The 21132-nt window shown below is 38.6% G+C and overlaps 1 protein-coding gene across 5 annotated transcripts in view; it reads left to right on the forward strand.

Annotated features, from left to right (window-relative positions):
* Window positions 1–21132, forward strand: part of ZMYM4 (zinc finger MYM-type containing 4) — a 182538-nt gene that overhangs the window by 77127 nt on the left and 84279 nt on the right. For all 5 annotated transcript variants that reach the window (XM_066375822.1, XM_066375825.1, XM_066375823.1 and 2 more), the window contains exon 2: window positions 2519–2564. In XM_066375822.1, the coding sequence (XP_066231919.1) occupies window positions 2519–2564 (46 nt within the window). The remainder of the gene's footprint in view (window positions 1–2518; window positions 2565–21132) is intronic.

The following is a 21132-nucleotide window of genomic DNA, read 5'->3' on the forward strand; positions in this document are numbered from 1 at the left end:
TGTTGCTCTACTTGTCTGGGTATTGCTCTGTTGCAACTGGAGCCATTCTAGCACCTGAGATGGAGGCCATGGAGCCATCCCCAGCACCCGGGCCAACTTTGCTCCAATGAAGCCTTGGCTGCGGGAGGAGAAGAGAGAGATAGAGAGGAGAGGGTGGAGGGTGGAGAGTGGAGAAGCAGATGGGCGCTTCTCTTGTGTGCCCTGGCCAGGAATTGAACCTGGGACTTCCACACGCTGGGCTGATGCTCTACCGCTAAGCCAACTGGCCAGGGCCTGTAGTTACTTTGATTGAGCACCATGTAAAGTGTCTAGGGGCAGTATTATACAAAAACCACATTATACTGTACATATATTTAAACACTTTTATCCTTCTCAGTATAAACAGGAGCTTTTATTATTTGTCTTGCAGAGTTACATCTCCCGTTTTCCTTTTGTTCTGGAGCATAACTCATTGAATAGTCTTTACTATTTCTTTTTCTCTCCTTTTTAGTGTTTATATAGTGTTGAATCCAGTTACATTAAATGTGTTTTATGGTTTACCTGCACTACAGTTTTATTTATTCCTCCTGTTTTCTTTTAGAATTCTGAAATCTCACCAGAAGGTCTCTCTCTTTCTCTCTTTTTTCCCCATTTTCTCTGGTGTGTCCATTCAGTCTCAAATATTCTTATGTATTTTTAGATTAGGAAAATTTTCTTTTATTACTTCATCCCTCAATTGTTCTTTCTTTAGAGAATACCTCTGAAATTGTTAGACTGTTTCAGTTTCTCATGTCATAGGAAATAGCTTTTCCAACTCTTTTTGTTTTAGTTTTGAAACTGATTGAACTTTGTCAGTAGCCTGTTCAATAAAATTTTTATCTTTGTAGTCATTTATTTTTTTTTCTTTTCTTTTTTTTTTTTTTTCTTTCATTTTTCTGAAGCTGGAAACAGGGAGAGACAGTCAGACAGACTCCCGCATGCGCCCTACCGGGATCCACCCGGCACGCCCACCAGGGGCTATGCTCTGCCCACCAGGGGGCGATGCTCTGCCCATCCTGGGTGTCGCCATGTTGCAACCAGAGCCACTCTAGCGCCTGAGGCAGAGGCCACAGAGCCATCCCCAGCGCCTGGGCCATCTTTGCTCCAATGGAGCCTTGGCTGCGGGAGGGGAAGAGAGAGACAGAGAGGAAAGCGCGGTGGAGGGGTGGAGAAGCAAATGGGCGCTTCTCCTGTGTGCCCTGGCCGGGAATCGAACCCGGGTCCTCCGCACGCTAGGCCGACGCTCTACCGCTGAGCCAACCGGCCAGGGCCTGTAGTCATTTATTTGTTTCCAAATATTTTCTCATGTCTCCTTATGGTCATCTTTGTTTGGTTATTAACATCTGTAGCCTCTTGAACATCTCATACCACTTAAAGTACTTTGTAGAAGTTCTTTCTTTGTAATTTTTTTTTCTTCTGGAGTGCTTGTTCTGTTTATTCACCTTGAAATTTCTTTTTCACAAGTTAATTTTTTCAGAAGCCTGGGATCCTTGGTTATTTGTCACATTTATGAGCATCAGAAACTATTGATTACTATAGCTAGTTGTGTGTTTCCTCTGCATGTGTGCGGGTAGCTAGATTGTTCTTTTTCCCTTAGATGTTTCTCCCTTCAATGGAGAGACACACTCTGGGTTACAATAGGCAGATTTATCAAGAATCAGCCTTCCTGTGCTCTTGCTTCATTGATGAGCCGTAGGCAGGGAAGCAGAAAGTGGAATGCTTACACTTGCTGAAGTGAAGAGAGCTTTAAAAACCAGGAATGGAACATGCTAGTGTGTTTAGCTCCGGGGTGGAGTTGCCTCTACTTTACTGTTTTTCCCCTCTGTTTGTTATAAAGGTCTGAAATTAGCTCACACTTGGCTTTACTGCGTCTTAGGCCCTAGCGTATTCATGTAGCAACATCTCTGTAACATGGCTCACTTTAAAGAGCAGCAGGTTTCTGGCTTTAACCTAAGACTGAATCTATGGATGCTGGTTGTTCTGTTTCATGTTGATTTGGAGTTTTGCATAGTTCTCAAGAAGTGTTAATAAGTTCTCAGTAACTGTTTATTGACAACACTTATTGGCTAAATTTATTATTCTTACAAATATATATGATCCTCTGTATTTTGTAACAAAAATAAGTTGTGGGTTTTTTTTAATAGTGAGGGCATGTATTTATCTCTGTTTTTGGTTTATGATTATGGCCTGAGAACTTTTGTTCATTCTAAATCTTATTTTACTCTGTTCAGCAGTGTTTAAGTTGTTACATATTTGTATACTTTGGGTTGAAAATTATAACGCATCACTTGGCTGGAGCATCATCTCAATATTCCAGTGTTGCATATCAACCAATAAAAAAGTGGAATAACAAATAAGTGCTTCTCTCTCTCGTTTTTTTTCTTCTTGCTGTAATCAATAAAATAAAAATAAAAAAATAAAATTATAGCTCTTGAGGGAGTTGGGAGGGAAACCAAAAATATGCTCAAAAATATGATAATGTTATTTTTCTTTTTTTCAGTTTGAGCAGAAAACTGGTGCAGTTTTTGATGAGATTGTAGAGAACTGTAAGTACATTTAAGAAAATAAACCAATTATATGTTTAGATGGATAACATACTGTATGTCTAGACCATTTATGACAGAGCTGATTAATGCAATGATGCTATTTGATTTAGTTTTAACCTCATAACACCTTTTTAACATTTTTAGCAAGTTAATCTGAATTGTAAGTCCTACTCTTTTTTTAAGTAAATATTTTATTCTCACAGTTACTAAGGTTGAAATATAGTCACACTTTGTGTATATATTATATGTAGTACTATATACCACTTAAAAGGTTTCTACTTTGTTTATAAGGTCCCTTAATTTTTTCTATACATTTTCCAAGTTTTTTTGTGAATGTATATGTATATCTGTGTATGGTAGGTGTGGTTTATGTATGTGTGTAGGGAATTATACGAACTCCCTTTTTACTTTTTTCATTAAACTGTTGATATATTATTTTATGTCAGTGGGTTTGGACCTATTGCATCCATTCTAATGGCTACTCAGTATTTTATTATATGGCTGTACTATAATTTAACAACTTCTTTTATACATGTTTATATTATTTAAGTTTTTTCACTGTTACAAGCAAAAGAAAGTATGTATTTCTATATACATCTTTGTCTACTTGTCAAAATATTTCTGTATGATAAAGTCTAAGAATAGAATTGATGAATCATCACGGGATATTCGTACATTTGTTTATGAAGGGTAAATTTTGTTATCTAGAGTTCCTATGTTGAGAAATGTGCATTTCTTTTGTTTTTTAAGTTTTCTTTCTCTAATAGGATATGTGAGTACCATTGTTCTCTTTGGAATTAGTTAATATTGTTGAGTATTGTTGAATGATAACAACATTCTGTTTGTTTATTTGTTTGTTTGTTTTTTAGACTGCATATTGAAAGGTAACAAGCTCTTCTGATCCATAGTGGATTTAGTTGTCCTTTTTCTTGCATCCAAGAAAGTAAATTAAGTTCCAGCTAGATTATCCAGAAGAAACTTTAGAAATATATTGAAGTATTTTATAGAATTAGGGAGGAGGAGAAGAACAGATTTCCTCTGGGGAAGTCAGTGAGAGGAGATCACGGGCCTGTACTATCTATGTTGCCAGAAAGCAGTTATGCTCCAGTGACTTACTCTTTCTTTATATTTATTTAAAATTTTAAGTTTCTAGGAAAAAGATTATGATTGTACCAGCTTAGATCTCATATTTATCTTTTTTTTTTTTTTTAAATGAGAGGAGGAGAGCTAGAGAGACAGACTCTCACATATGCCCTGATGGGGATCCACCTGACAACCCCCATCTGGGCCCAGTGCTCGGACCAGCCAAGCTATCCTCAGTGTCTGGGGCCAACACTCAAACCAGTCTAGCTATCCTCATCGCCTGGGGCCAAAACTTGAACCAATCAAGCTACTGGCTGCAAGAGGAGAAGAGAGAGAGAAGCAGGAGAGGGAAGAAAAGAGAAGCAGCAGATGGTTATTTCTCCTGTGTGCCCTAACCAGGGACTGGACCCAGGATGTCTGCATGCTGGGCCGATGTTCTCTGCACTGAGCCAACCAGCCAGGGCCCAATATTTTATCTTTGAACCAATCATCTGTTATCAGGGAAAATAGGGTTAGAAAGTAAAGCAAGGCTATTAGGAGGTATCCTTCAGCCTTTATTACTCACTTTCATCAAATAATTTTTTATTATATTCTTCTGGACATGCCTTTGCTTAAGTCTTTATACTGGTAAAAGAAAATCAAATAGCTTTTTAATGAAGTTTTTAATTTGGATGCTTTGTTTGTTAAAGATTTTGAATAACAACTAAGAATGGTAGCAGGAATCTTAAAGCAGAAACCAAATTGCTTTACTTGGGCCCTGGTACCTAACATTGGGGGTTTATGTTTCTGGTGTTGGTGCTTTTCTGCTCCAACCCTGCAAACATTTTTAGGCTGGAGGGTTACAAGTAGGGGATTTGGTACCAAATGTTGAATGCAAATGGTATGGTAAAGATTACCTTATATCTCATAAAGGTTCTGGAGGCAGAGAAGTGACTAGCTTGGAAGAGAAAACTGGCCTCTCTTCTGTGAAGGAGATTCAAGAACATAGGTACCTATCTAGGAGATATGAAGGCAGACTGCTACATAGATGGTATTCAGGAAGTGTCTGATTTCAGAAGTGGTCATTCAAGACCTACTGTTTTGTCTTGAGGTCCAGATCCAGAAAATAAGAGATTTGCTGTTTCTTAGGCAAATAGTGTATTAAAATATTTACTATAATACAAGACCTACCATGTATTCATTGCCCAAGACCACCAGGACATGAGGCTTCAGATATTTGTTTTATAGGTCAAATTTAGCCCTCCTTCCTAGGGTATAGCCCTTCTGAAACTTTGAGCAAAATTATAGTATCTGCTCATAATGTTGGTACACATAAACTGACAGAGCTTAACGCAATCAGTGAGGAATTTGGGAAGTTTGGTTTAAACAAGAAGAAATTGAGTTGGCATTCCAAAGATGTCGTGTTTTCAGTAAAGGGGTTTAAAGAAAAAAAGTCTTCAACATTTCATGCAAATCAGGAGAAAATAGGGTTGTCCAGCTTCTACTCAATCATTTGTCAGGAGAATTTGTGCTGTGGATCTTATAAAGATATATGGTGATAGAGGAAGTGACTGATACTGTGAATTACCCTAACTCATGTTCCCTTAACCATTGCCAGTTAATGTGAAGTTTGAAAGAACTTTTGACAGAGTAAGGAAATTTAAAAAAATTTATTCAGATAATTGCTTTCTTATATCAAGGACTTTTTATTTATTTAGTGGCTCTAAAATAACTACTTGATCATTCACTTATGGTTTTGTTACTGATAGAATAAGTTCATTGACCATACAGGCTTGACAACTTCAGGGCAAAAATGATAGCATTGCTGATTTATTGAAATACAGTTTTTTTAATTCAAAAAATTATGTTATTTTGATTATTTGCAATTATGAGTTTGTGGAAAACCTTACATGTATTATCTTTTTAAAATCCTAGTAATGATTATATTAACTAGTAGATCAGGTTCAACTACATATAATAGAAACACAGCGGCATTTTTTCATATAAAAGAAGCTAAGATGATGAGATGGCTTTGGTTATCAGGAATCCAGGGACCTTCTGGCTTTCTGTGTCACATCATTAGCACATGGCTTCCATCACCTAGTGTTCTGAGATGGCTGCTGTATCTTCAGCTTGCTCTAGGCCTGCGAGGAAGGCAAAAAGGGCCATTTCTCAGCCTCTTGAAGAATTTTCCTAGAAATTCTACCTGTGTACTTAGTTTTACATCTTAAACTACCTTCAAAGAAAACTGGGATTGTCCTTTAGCTGTGCCCATTGCTGCCAAGAGTAACATCAAGCATCCTTTAGTAAAAAAAAAAGGGGGGGGGATATTACTAGGTGTTCAGTCTCTTCTATAAGAACCCTCTAGACCAGGGGTCCCCAAACTATGGCCCGCGGGCCACATGCGGCCCCCTTAGGCCATTTATCCGGCCCCCGCCGCACTTCTGGAAGGGTACCTCTTTCATTGGTGGTCAGTGAGAGGAGCATAGTTCCCATTGAAATATTGGTCAGTTTGTTGATTTAAATTTACTTGTTCTTTATTTTAAATATTGTATTTGTTCCCGTTTTTTTTTTTTACTTTAAAATAAGATATGTGCAGTGTACATAGGAATTTGTTCATAGTTTTTTTTATAGTCCGGCGCTCCAGCGGTCTGAGGGACAGTGAACTGGCCCCGTGTGTAAAAAGTTTGGGGACCCCTGCTCTAGACAAAGGTAATACAACTGTTTATCTTTTACAAAGGAGAAAAGTAAGGCCTAGAGACATCGTTTAACTTTAAGTGGTGCAGTCAAGATGTTAATACAGGTTTACGTAACTTCAGAGCTCCTCCTTTTTAATCTTTCCTTACCTTTTTCAGACCTGCCCCCTACTTCACTGGAATCACGTTTTTAAGAATAATTATTTGCTAGAAATAAAGGAATAATTTGTAAAGTAACTTAGAAATATTTTAATGAGTAGTAACCATGACTAGTTTTTGTGACTGCCTATGCAATATCAACAGCAGTTTGTGTTTTAATTATAATATATGCATGCAGTCAATTTTGAAAAGAACTGGTAAGTTGAGCAGTAATTTTGTTTTAACCCCAGCACTACTTAAATATTTCTGTATACATGTCTATTCCTGAGTAGTATTCTGGTCCTTCCAACATTGTGAAGGAATATCTTTATTAAAATGTTGAAACCAAAGCCTAAAGTCATCTTTAGGGGTATAAACATGGGTAAAAAATGGAGATGACCCTAAAAAAAATACCTCATCATTCTCAAGATTTTTTTAGTTTAATAAACAGAATTTTTAAAAATTATATAAAGTCTTGAATGAATAAAATGGACTAAACTAATTTTTGCTCTATCTCTATATTGCTAAAAGGCATATAGTTATGCTAACATTTTGCAGCTATATTTTAAGATTAATATCTTTAAAATTGAGTGGTTGCAAAGAAATTTTGACACTGAAAAGAAGATGTAAGTTGTATGTGTATATTAGTTTAGGTTGATCAGTAGTATGAGAGACTGGTAAAGAGTGAAAATACATTGAATGTTTGAATATAAAGTGATTCCAAATACAAAGAGTACTCACCCATTTACAATGAAAAGATCTAAAAACTAAAATTTTGCCATCTAGAATACATGTTCTCTAAGATATAGGGATGAAATTCAGATGTGTGCTGATCATTAGTTAATTTAGTTAATAGGCTTAATTAAACCTAATTATACTAACTCAGAAAATACTGCTTCTAGTTATTTTGTGAAAGAATTTTAAGTACCTAACATGAAATTTGACTTTATCATCTCTGTTGTCACTTTTCTATTTTTAGGAAGTTGAAAACAGGGAGGCAGTCAAACAGACTCCCGCATGTGCCCGACCGGGATCCACCCGGCATGCCCACCAGGGGGCGATGCTCTGCCCATCTGGGGCCTTTCTCTGTGGAAGGCATGCCCACCAGGGGGCGATACTCTGCCCAACAGGGGGCGTTGCTCTGTAGCAACCAGAGCCATTCTAGCGCCAGAGGCAGAGGCCATGGAGCCATCCTCAGCGCCTGGGCTAACTTTGCTCCAATGGAGCCTTAGCTGCGGGAGGGGAAGAGAGAGACAGAGAGGAAGGAGAGGGGGTGGGGTGGAGAAGCAGATGGGCACTTCTCCTGTGTGCCCTGGCCGGGAATCGAACCTGGGACTCCTGCACGCCAGGCCGACGCTCTACCACTGAGCCAACCGGCCAGGGCTCATCTGTTGTCACTTTTAAAGTCAGTTAACAATAGTTTTCTAAAGCCTACTGTATAAATTATTTAAGGTAAAACATAGTTTGAATTTGAATTATGGTTACTAGTATGTTCTGTTTAACCACCTGAAACGTAGTGGTGTAAAACAATTTTACTATGCTCTTGGATTCTATGGCTCACATACTCAGAAAGGGTTTGTTAGAGATATCTTATTATTGCCTCTCAATATTTTGAGTCTTGGCAGAGAAGATTTGAAAAGCTCAATGGCTTGGTTAGATAATCTGGAAGTTTGTTCATTAATGTCTAGCCTGGCCTAGGAGACAAGGTTTCCCCTATTACCTTGCCTTGTTTATAACATGGTGTACTCAGAGTAATCAGAATGGTGACTCAGGACTCCAAAAGCAAAAGAATAATTCAGTGAGTAAGATAGAAGCTGCATCTTTTCTGACCAGCTTCAGAAGCCACACAGCACCACTTCCACCACATTCTTTTGGCTACAAGCAAGTCCTAAGATTGCACAGATTCAGGAGAAGATACAGACCTCAGGGTCACATTGTAGAAAAGCATGTGATGGGAGGTACATATTTGGAAAATGCAATTGGCTATTACAGCATATAATCCTGTCATAGGATATTTTATTCTAAACCAGAAGATGGTTTAAAGAAAATAATCCTATAAGTCTGTATTTGGATCTTTACATTAACTGCTTCCTTTATACATAAACACAGCTCCATGAATTTGATCATGTATGCCTTTTTTAAGAGTAACATTTTGACTTTTCTTTGGCTTAGCTTCTCATTTTCATTTCATTGGCCCCATCTATCCACTCTTAAAATCCATGTCAGCAGCTTTGTAGATAGCCTTCCACGTTTTTCTCCAGTGCTCATAAAATACAAGTGTGTATGTTAGGATTTTTGAGGGTCTTTATTTTTCATTTGTTGAACAAATGGGATTATCATATATATACATTTTTCTACCTCTCATCTTTCACTAAAGAGTACTTGATATCCCTCTACTTCAACTGGGATAGCTCGTTCTTACAGTGTAACATTCCATGATTGCGATATAATGAGTCATTTTTTGCCTCGCTTTTAAGCATACATGTTGTTTTTTTCCCGTGATAAATAATGATGCATTAAAAATTCTTTAATGTATGTTTTTACATATTAGTGGTTTTATATTTGTGAATGGATAGATTACAAAAAGTGAAGATCGTGGAGTAAAGGGTATATGTAATTTTTACGTGTTGCTAGCCTACTTTTCAAAAAATCTTTAATGCCTCACATTTCCACCAGAACTGTGTAAGGACAGTTATACTCATTAGTGTATAGTATATCATAGCTCTTTATATTTGGCAATCTGATGAATGTGAAATATCAGTCTTCATTTTAATTGGCATTTCCTATTGAATTTAAGCAGCTTTTTAATAAGTTTAACATTTGTACTTGGTCCTGTATTGTGCAGATATATAAAGGATAATTCTGAAAGAAGATTCAGGTATATACATTTAAAAAGATAGTCACTTGTTCATTCAGAAAATCTAACTTTTAGAATATATCACCTAAAGTTCTTTTGATAATACAGTGTAGAGAGTTGTTTTTTTTTTAAGATTTTATTTATTCATTTTAGAGAGGAGAGAGAGACAGACGGGGGTGGGGGGGGCGGGGAGCAGGAAGCATCAACTCCCATATGTGCCTTGACCAGGCAAGCCCAGGGTTTTGAACCAGCGACCTTAGCGTTCCAGGTCAATGCTTTAGCCACTGTGCCACCACAGGACAGGCAGTGTAGAGAGTTTTGAGTTCTTCTTTGTTTTCTTTGTGTCATCTTTGCCTAAACAAATGTTTTGAACATAAAAATTTGATATTTTACATCAGATTTTTCAGTCTTGGTTAAAAAAGTTTTTCGTACACCTTGATTATATGCTTATTTCTGGAGTTTCTTGGAGTATTTAGAAAACTTTTCATAAAGTATTAAACAGTATTTATAACGTGAGATATTTAAAAAATAATAACAAACCTTGGCTAAAAATAAAAATAAAAACGTTTACACTATGTCCATAGTGTAAAAAAATGTCCATTATCATCATGCCTTTGATGCCAGTTCCTCACAGTCCAATTTTGTTTTCCTCTCCAAATAGCCATTATCTTGAATTTTGCTTACTTCTTTGCTTTTCTTTATAGTTTTTGCGACATTTACATTAATATATTGTTTAGTTTTGCTTGTTTATGATTTTGCATTTTTTTGAATCATATTATATGTGTTAACCACTTTTATTTTTCTCATATATTTTTGATATTTGACTGTATTGATGCATGTAGCTCTTATCAATTGCTGACAATAGTAATTTATTATACAAATACACTACAATTTTTTTTTCGTGACAGAGACAGAGAGAAGGACAGGTGGGGACAGACAAGACAGGAAAGGAGATGAGAAGCATCAATCATCAGTTCTTCGTTGCAGCTCCTTAGTTCATTGACTGCTTTCTCATATGTGCCTTGATGGGGGTTGGGGGTGTGGCTACAGCAGAGCTAGTGACTCCTTGTTCAAGCCACTGACCTTGTGCTTCAAGCTAGCGATTATGGGGTCATGTGTGTGATCCCACGCCCAAGCCAGCGACCTTGCGCTCAAGCTGGATGAGGCCACCACACTCAAGCCGGCAACCTCGGGGTTTTGAACCTGGGTCCTCTGTGTCCCAGTCCAACACTTGATCCACTGTGCCCCTGCCTGATCAAGCCAGTTTTTACTTACTTAATTTTAAATAGTGGTAAATGCACATAATATAAATTTATCACTTAACCATTTTTTAGTGTACAGTTCAGTAGTGTTAACAGATCTCTAGAACATTTTCACTTTTTGAGGAAGTACCATGTTTCAGTAGTGTTTATCATTTTACCTCATATCCGCAGTGCTCAAGGATTCCAGTTTCTCCACCCATCCTTGCTAACACTTGTTACTTTGTGGTTTGATAATAGCCATTCTAGTGAGTGTGAGGTGGTATCTCATTATACATAGTTTTGGTTTATGTTTTTCTAATGATGACTAGTGTTGAACATTTTTTCACATGCTTGTTGACCATTTGTAGCTTCTTTGGGGAAATATATATTCAAATCTTTTGCCTATTTTTGAATTGGGTTGTTTTTTTGTTCTTGTCCCCGATGTGTAGGATTTTCATTTATATACTTTGGATATTAACCCCTTATCCAATGTATGATTTGCAGATATTTTCTCCATTTTCTATGTTGCCTTGTCATTATGTTGATGATTTCTTTTGATGTACAAAAGTTTTAAAAATGTGCTGTAGTCCCATTTGTTTATTTTTGCTTTTGTTTCCTGTAGTTTTTAATGTTATAATGAAGAAATCATTGTCAAATCCAATGTCATGAAAGTTTCCTGGTTTCCTTTTATGAGTTTTATAGTTTTTAGGTCTTTTTTTTTTCAATATCACAATTTAAAATTATACTTCCTGATGTTTCTAGTTTCTCTGTTACTAATCTTTCTTCTAGGAATGTTCTTATTTATATATTCTAATACAAACAAGAAAGTACCATGTATGGAATTCAGTGTAAAATCTATTTCTTATGGTGGGTCTCTGTCAAAAATAAGTTTAAAGTCTATTGCTTTAGGACAGGGATCGACAAACTTTTTCTGGCCAGATAGTAAATATTTTTGGCTTTATAGAGCATGGTGTTTCTTGGAGCAACTCAACTCTGCTTTGTAGCGTGAAAGCAGCCGTAGACAAAACATAAAGGAACTAACGTGTTTGTTTCTAATAAAACTTGTCAGAGGCCAAAATTAGAATTTAACATAATTTTCATGTGTCAGGAAATATTTTTATTTTATTTTTAAACACTTTAAAATGTGAAAATCATTCTTTGCTTATGGGTTATAAAAAAATAACAGATGGCTTCTAGATTTGGTGTGCAGGCATAATTTACCTATCCCTGCTCTAGGATATATAGGAGGAGATGATTGCCCGGGCCAAGGGTGTGTACATTCTCAACTTTGCAGGATATACAAAACTTATTTTCCTAAATAGTTTTATCCATTTATACGTCTATTTATTAAAGTTTTGGTCACTGTGCATCTTAGCAACTCTTGATATTATCGGCCTTTTAAACTTTGTGATTGTGGCTGGTATAACATGGAATTCATTTTTAAAAATTGGATTTCCCTGACAATTTAGTTGACTACATTTTCATATTTGTTGGCCATTACAGATTTGTCTTTGGCAAAATGACTGTTCATTTAAATCTATTGCCCACTTTCCATTGTGTTGTTTGTCTTAATTGTACAAATTCTCTAAATATTTTGAAGAATAAAGTTGTCAGTTGTAGATATCGCAAATAACTTCTCCTAATTCATGATTGTCTTTGTAAAGTTTTTGCCTAATCAGAAAATAATTTGAATGTAATTGAATGGTAACAAATATATCACTCTTTTTCTTTGTGGTTTGCCTTTTTTTAAATTTTTTCATTGGAATATTTAAGGAAAATCTTTCCTAGGCTGAGGTTGGTCAGAAAGATCTCTGATATTATTTCCTAAAATGTTCACTGGTTTTACCTTTTACTTGTAGCTCTTGAGTTACCCTAGATTAGTCTTGGGTTATGTAACTAACTATTTCTTTTCATGATGCTAACATTATTTCACCAACCATTTTTCAAATACTAATTCCTTTTCCAGTGATGTACAAAGTTATTCTATAATGAATATTTGTGGGTTTTTTCCCCATGTTCTCAGTTAATGTTCCGTTGAGCTATTTGTTTATCTTTGTGCCAGTACCATATTGTCTTAGTTAATTTAGTTACTTGATAATCTGATGGTTCACATCCCTGAAGATTGTTCTTCAGGAATGTTTTGCCTATTCTTGCCATTTATTTTATTTTTCTGAAGCTGGAAATGGGGATAGACAGTCCGACTCCCGCATGCGCCCGCCCGGGATCCACCTGGCACGCCCACCAGGGGGCGACGCTCTGCCCACCAGGGGGTGATGCTCTGCCCCTCCGGGGCGTCGCTCTGTCGCGACCAGAGCCACTCTAGTGCCTGGGGCAGAGGCCAAGGAGCCATCCCCAGCGCCTGGGCCATCTTTGCTCCAATGGAGCCTCGCTGCGGGAGGGGAAGAGAGAGACAGAGAGGAAGGAGAGGGGGAGGGGTGGAGAAGCAGATGGGCGCTTCTCCTGTGTGCCCTGGCCGGAAATCGAACCCGGGACTTCTGCACACCAGGCCGATGCTCTACCACTGAGCCAACCGGCCAAGGCTCTTGCCATTTATTTTAGAACTAACACGTTGGCCCTGGCCGGTTGGCTCAGTGGTAGAGCATTGACCTGGTGTATGGAAGTCCCGGGTTCCATTCCCAGTCAGGCCACATAGGAGAAGTGACCATCTGTTTCTCCTCCCTTCCTACTCTCCCTCTTTCTCTCTTTCTCTCTATTTCCCTCCTACAGCCATCACTCAATTGATTCGCGTGCATCAACCCCGGCCGCTGAGGGTAACTCAGTAGAGCCTTGCCTCAGGAGCTAAAAATAGCTCGGTTGCAAGCATGGGCCCCAGATGGGGGTTGCCAGGTGGATCCTGGTTGGGGTACATGCGGGAGTGACTCTCTCTCTCTATCTCTCCTCCTTTCACTTAAAAATAAAATAAAAACTAAAAAAAAAAAACTTGCCAAGTCCCTAACAAAACAAAATTAAGTAACAACAAAATCTTGTTATTTTGAATCTATAAATGGAGAGAGAGAGAATTGGCATCTTTATGATATTGAGTCATCCTATCTATGAACTTGGTATGTCTTCTCATACATTTAAATGTTTAATGCCTTTTAATAAAATTTTATAATCGCTCTAAAGCTTCTTATCGAGAGAGAGAGAGACAGATAGACACAGTACAGAAAGACAGGAAGGGGGAGAGATGAGAAGCATCAATTCTTCATTGCATCACCTTAGTTGTTCATTGATTGCTTTCTCATATGTGCCTTTTTATGGGGGCTTCAGCCAAGCCAGTTACCCCTGCTCAAGCCAACGACCTTGGGCTTCAAGCCAGTGACCTTGGGTTCCAAGCCAGCGATGTTAGGCTTCAAGCCAGCGATCCCTGGGCTCAAACAAGTGACCGTGGGGTCATGTCTATGATCCCACATTCAAGCCAGCAATCCTGAGCTTAAGCCAGCAACCTTGGAATTTCGAACCTGGGTCCTCAGCGTATCAGACTAATGCTGTATTTACTGTGCCACCACTTGGCCAGGTTCTCTAAAGCTTTTTAGTTCATATTTTAGCATTTATGTCTTAATTAATTTGAAATATATTTTTAGAGTTAGGGTAAATTTGGGTTCTACTTTTTAAAATTTTTTTAATGAGCAGCTGACTGTGCTACCACTTGCTGAATAAATGGTTTTCTCATCTTAATAATTGATGTTTTCATTACTGAGTTGGCACCACTGAGATATATTTAAGTTCTGTATATGTGGGGATCTCTGGGATTTCTATTACATTTTGTTAATCTATATATTAATACTAAATATTATTTATTTCTATATCAGTGTCATGGGTTTTATTTGTATATGTTATTACTAGAAATGTCTTTCAGTTTATTTACGTCTTTTATTTCTCTCAGTAATGTTTTGTAGTTTTCAGAATACAGTGGTACCTTGAGATACGAGTTTAATTCGTTCTGTAACTGAGCTTGTAAGTCAGTCAACTCGTATATGAAACAAATTTCTCCCATTTAAAATAACTGAAATAGATTTAATCTGTTCCAGCCCTCTGAAACATCCCCAAACCATCCTAAATTATGAAAAAAATACATGTTTTTAATTAAGAAACACACACATATATATACTTTACCAATGCATAACAAAATATATGAAATAAAAGAAAAAGGTGTTATTTAGTACTGTATTCTTACCTTGGAGACAGATGAGTGTGGCTAACGGAGGTGAATGGCGGAGGAGGAGAGAGGGAGGAAGGGATGCAGGCACTGTAGACACGTAAACTAAAACTGTACTTTCTCAACACTAAGTGTGAACTAAAACTGCATTTTCTTTACTTTAAACAAAACTAACACTGCACTTTCTTTACTTAAAATGAAACCACCAAAACTTTATTATTAAAAAATGCACTTTCTTAACTTTAAACTTAACCTAAGCTTAATATTACGTATTTTTCATTTAATCATCACCTGTTTTTACCTTTTTGGCTGTACTTTCGGCACTTCCACTTGCAGGACTTTTGAATAAAAATCCATCCAAAGAGGTTTGCTTTTGCCTGCCTTTTAAAATGTTACGGAAATGTGACAAACAAGTGTCATTAAAAAGTGCTGAAGCGCCTGACCTGTGGTGGCGCAGTGGATAAAGCATCGACTTGGAATGTTGAGGTCGCCGGTTCAAAACCTTGGGCTTGCCCGGTCAAGGCACATATGGGAGTTGATGCTTCCTGCTCCTCCCCCACTTCTCTCTCTCTTCTCTAAAAAATGAATAAATAAAAATAATTAAAAAAAAAAAAGTGCTGAAGCATGACCAGTTGAAACTTTTTCTGGGTGTTTCTTTTCAATGAAACTTGAAAGCTTCTCCCACATTGCCAGCATGTCTTTAATTTCACTTGTAGAAATCACTTCCTCCCACTCTACCTCCTCCTCACTACTAATCTCTTGCTGAAGCTCCATATGTTGCATCATCTGTAGCTCCTTCAACTCCTCAGTTGAGAGTTCCTCCTCATGTTCCTCGACGAGCTTGTTTATGTCACTCATCTACCTCCAGACCCATCAACTTTCCGATTGACACAATCTCCTCCAACGCTTCTACCTTGGTCTCGGTTTCTGGTTCAAATCCTTTGAAGTCCCTGTCTGCAACAACATCAGGCCATAACTTTTTCCATGCCGAGTTCAAGGTTCTTCTTTTAACCTCTTGCCATGCCAAGTCAGTAATGCGTAAACATACCACGATGTTGATCTTTCCAAAACTCTTGGGTTAGATTTGTATTCTCAGTCACCTCAAAGCAACTGCGGAACAAGTGCTTTGTGCAAAGCTTTTTAAAGTTGGAAATGACCTGCTGATCCATAGATTGCAAGATTGAAGTCTGTTGGGTGGGAGGTAGAGGACTTTCACAAATTTGAACTCATCAAGAATGTCATCTTCAAGACCAGGTGGGTGGACTGGAGCATTTTCAAGGATTAGGAATGCTTTGATCGGGAGTTTATTTTCTTCAAGATATTTTTTCACTGCAGGACCAAAGACGAGATTTACCCATTCAGTAAAAAACTGCTGTGTAACCCATGCCCTAGCATTGGCATGCCACATAACCTGCAGTTTTTCTTTAAGAATCTTGTGAGTCTTAAAGGCTCAAGGATTTTCGGAATGATATACTAGCAGTGGCTTTACTTTATAGTCACCGCTAGCATTTGCACACAATGCAAGGGTCAGATGGTCCTTCATGGGTTTATGGCAGGGATTGGGAACCTTTTTGGCTGAGAGAGCCATGAATGCCACATATTTTAAAATGTAATTCCGTGAGAGCCATACAACAACCCGTGTACGTTACACATTATCCAATAAAAATTTGGTGTTGTCCCGGAGGACAGCTGTGATTGGCTTCAGCCACCTGCAACCATGAACATGAGGGTTAGGAAATGAATGGATTATAATACATGAGAATGTTTTATATTTTTAACATTTTTTTAATTAAAAATTTGTCTGCGAGCCAGATGCAGCCATCAAAAGAGCCACATCTGGCTTGCGAGCCATAGGTTCCTGACCCTTGGTTTATGGCCTGGCAGCTTCTTCTCCTCTGCGGTGACGAAAGTGCTACGGGGCATTTTTTTCTAAAAACAATCCTGTTTCCTCACAGTTGAACACTTGTTGGAAGATGTAGCCTGCCTTTGTGATAAGCGCAGCAAAATGTGCGATGTACTCCTCAGCTGCCTTAACGTTGGTACTCGCAGCTTTACTATGCCTCACCACTGAGTGGATGCCAGATCTCTTCTTGAAATTTTCAAACCAGCCATGACTTGCCTGCCTTAAATGTATCTTCTGCTGTCTCTTTTGAGGTTCATGGTTCTTTCTTCTTCAAGTCGCAGTAAATAACACGTGCCTTTTTGCATATTACAGTCTCAGTCACTGTATCTCCTGCCAGGTCTTTCTCTTTCACCCACACCAGCAGAAGCTTCTCCATTTCTTCATGGATATTTGTCCTTAATTGGGACAGAATTATAGTTCCTTTCGCTGGATTTGTGCTTTTGATGGCATCCTTTTGTTTAAGGATGGTACAAATTGTAGATGTATTGCGGTTGTACAGCCTTGCCAATTCAATCACTCATACACCATGCTCATGTTTTTCTATTTCTTGCTTTACTTCTATTGACATCATTCTCTTCTTCTCCCCACTGTTCTTTACATTCACTTCTTCGCCCCATGATGGCACACAAAAAAGTTAGTAAAAAATGCAAAAATGATGCCAGAACGAGTACAGCACACGAGATTCGACTTCATTCTGCAGGTAACACGTGAGAAAGAACGAGATGCTGCTGTTGTGCTGCCGATACTGGATCCGTGCGCCAACGCACCAACTAGCGGCAGCTTCCCGAATCATGACTCATATCTTGGAATTTCGCTCGAATCTCGAACAAAAACACGGACCGAGTCGCAGCTTGTATCTTAAAAAATTCATATGTTGGTCTGCTTGTATCTCAAGTTACCACTGTATAGGTCTTGTACATATTTGGTTAACCCTATATTATGCTATTAGAAATGTAATTTTAAAAACAAGAATTTGTTGTGGTATAATGTGTAGATAAAAAATTTATCAATTTTTAAAAAAAATTTTATTATTCATTTTAGAGAAAGGGAGGAGAGAGAGAGAAGTGGAGGGGAAGAGCAGAAAGCATCAACTCTCATGTACATCCAGGCAAGCCCGGAGTTTCAAACCAGTGACCTCAGCATTCTAGGTCGACTCTTTAGCCACAGGATAGGCTAAAATTTATCATTTTTAAAAATCATTTTTATTTTTAGTAAATGTTGCAAATACAACTAGATATTCATACAAAAAATTATTTATTTTGCCTTCTTATACTACATCACATACGAAGATTTACTTGAAATGCATGATAATCATAAAAGTAAAGTGAAGGCTAAAATTATAAAGTTTCTAAGAAAAAAAAAAAGAAAACATTGTTTTGGGATAAGTTTCATAGAACACAAAGAACAGATACTACAAAAACAATATAATAAAATGGAACTTCATCAAAATTAAAAACTTGTGGGCCCTGGCCGGTTGGCTCAGCGGTAGAGCGTCGGCCTGGCATGCGGGGGACCCGGGTTCGATTCCTGGCCAGGGCACATAGGAGAAGCGCCCATTTGCTTCTCCACCCCCCCCCTCCTTCCTCTCTGTCTCTCTCTTCCCCTCCCGCAGCCAAGGCTCCATTGGAGCAAAGATGGCCCGGGCGCTGGGGATGGCTCCTTGGCCTCTGCCCCAGGCGCTAGAGTGGCTCTGGTTGCGGCAGAGCGACGCCCCAGAGGGGCAGAGCATTGCCCCCTGGTGGGCAGAGCATCGCCCCTGGTGGGCGTGCTGGGTGGATCCCGGTCGGGCGCATGCGGGAGTCTGTCTGACTGTCTCTCCCCGTTTCCAGCTTCAGAAAAATACCAAAAAAAAAAAAATTAAAAACTTGTGCTTTTCAAAGAAGATCAATGAAATAATGAAAAGATAACATACAGAATAGATAAACAGATGGATAGATAGATGTTTGAATAGATGAATGGGTGGATGCATAGATATGGAAAGAGAAATATAGAGATATATAGTGAAAATATAGCAATACCCTATATATATATTTTTTGATCTGTTGATGTATACAACAGAAGACTCGTATCCAGAATATATAGTATAAAGAATCCTTACAACTGCATAAAAAGACAAACAACAAAATGGTTGCTGGCTTGAAGCCCAGTGTCACTGGCTTGAGTTAAGGGGTCATTGGCTCAGCTGGACCCCCCCGGTCAAGGCACAAATGAGAAACAACTGAAGTGCTGTAACCGCAAGTTGATGCTTCTCATCTCTCTCCTTTCCTATCTGTTTCTCTGTTTCCCTGTCTCTTTCTGTCTCTCTCTTGCTGAAAAAAGAAAAAAGAAAAATCATGACCAATATACACAATATACAATATATTGATTTAACATCATTAGTCAGCAGGAAAATACAAGTTAAAACCACAATGAAATACCACTACCCTTCCCACTAAAATAACAAATTTAAAAGACAAAAGACCACTTAAATAAAAGGGGAAATTCCTTGAAAAATACAAACTTACAAAATGAGCTTAGTGTAAGTCATTCAAAACTATTATTTCTTTTTTTTTTTTTTTAAATGAGAGGGGGAGAGATAGACAGACTCCTGTGTGCATCTCAGTGGGGATCCACCTGGTGACACTCATCTAGGGCAGATGCTTGAATCAACTGAGCTATTTTTTACACCTGAAGCTGACACACTTAGACCAACTGAGCCGTTCTCAGTGCCTGGGGCCGACGTTCAAACCAGGGGCGATGTTCAAACCAGTCAAGCCACTGGCTATGGGAGGGGAAGAAGGAGAGAAGGGGCAGAGGGAGGGAAATAGGGAGAAAAGGGGGAGAGGGAGGGGAAGAGAAGCAGATGGTGCCCTAACCAGGAATCGAAGCTGGGAGGTCTATATGCGGTGTTGATATTCTAGCCACTGTGCCAACAGACAAGGGCCTATTATTCCTTTTTAAAATGTTTCCATTGATTTGAAGGGGCGAGGGGGGAAAGAGAGAGAAACATCATCTTATCGTGTCACTTAGTAGTTTCATTTAGTTGTGTACTCATTGATTGCTTCTTATATGTGCTCTGACCAGGGGCTTTGAACCCATAACCTTTGCTGCACTGTGTTGAAACTTTATCTACTGAACCACCTGGCTGGGGCCACTATTATTCTTTTTTTAAAAAATTGATTTTAGAGAGAGAGGGGAAAGGATGGAGAGAGGGAGAGAGAGAGAAACAATGTTTTATTGTTCCACTTATTTATGTATTCATTGGTTGATTTTTAAAAATGTATTTATTGATTTTAGATAGAGTAAGGGGGAAGAGAGAGAGAGAGACTTTGATTTGTTGTTCCACTTATTTATGCATCCATTGGTTGATTTTTATATGTACTCCGGCCAGGGATCAAACCCGTGACCTTAGTGTGTTGGGATGACACTCTAACCAACTGAGCTTTCTGGCCAGGGCCTACATATACAATTCAGAATCAGCATGTAAATTATACAACTACACCACTGGGACTTTGATTGGAATTGATTAAATCTGTATATTAATATTGGCAGAGAATTAACATTTAAATATATTGAGTCTTTATATCCATGAACATGGTATACTTTTAAATTTAGTTTTGTTTGGGTTTTTCAGAAAGAGGCAGGGGTGGAGAGAGAGAGAGAGAGAGAGAGAGAGAGAGAGAGAGAGAGAGAGATCAAACTGTTCCATTATGTGCCCTGATTGGGAAATCGAACCAGCAACCTTCACGCTCTGGGATGACATTCCAGCCAACTGAGCTCTCTGGCCAGGGCTTACCTTTAATTAATTTTTAGAAAGACAGGGAGAGCGGGAGGGGAAAGGAAACATTTGTTCTACTCATGTCGTGCATTTTTTTTTGTTTGTTTGTTTTTTCTAAAGTGAGAAGTGGGGGAGGGAAGAGGCAGATAGACTCCCGCATGTGCCCGACTGGGATCCACCCGGCATGCCCACCAGGGGGCAATGCTCTGCTGCAATCAGAGCCATTCTAGTGCCTGAGGCGGAGGCCATGGAACCATCCTTAGCACCCAGGCCAACTTGGCTCCAATGGAGCCTTGGCTGCAGGAAGGGAAGAGAGAGACAGAGAGAAAGTAGAGGGGGGGGGTGGAGAAGCAGATGGGCACTTCTCCTGTGTGTCTTGGCTGGGAATTGAACTTGGGACTTCCACACACCAGGCCGACACTCTGCCGCTGAACCAGTCGGCCAGGGCTTAGTCGTGCATTTTTATAGTTGCTTCCCATGTGTGCCCTGACCAGGCATTGAACCCACAATCTTGTTTTGATATGATACTCTTCACCAACTGAGCTAACTAGCCAGGGCCTAGTTCTTGACATCTCTAGATAGTTTCTAAATTGTTTTCTGAATTATTGTTAAATTTCTAAATGACATTTTGTAGATATCAGTTCTCCTTAAACTTAAATGGATATATCAACACAGTCTCATTCAAAACCCCAGCAAGCTTTTTAATTGAAATTGACAAGCTCCTTCTAAGAAATTGCAAATGCAAAAGATCTAGA

Source organism: Saccopteryx leptura, chromosome 3, assembly GCF_036850995.1.
Source record: "Saccopteryx leptura isolate mSacLep1 chromosome 3, mSacLep1_pri_phased_curated, whole genome shotgun sequence".
NCBI lineage: Eukaryota > Metazoa > Chordata > Mammalia > Chiroptera > Emballonuridae > Saccopteryx > Saccopteryx leptura.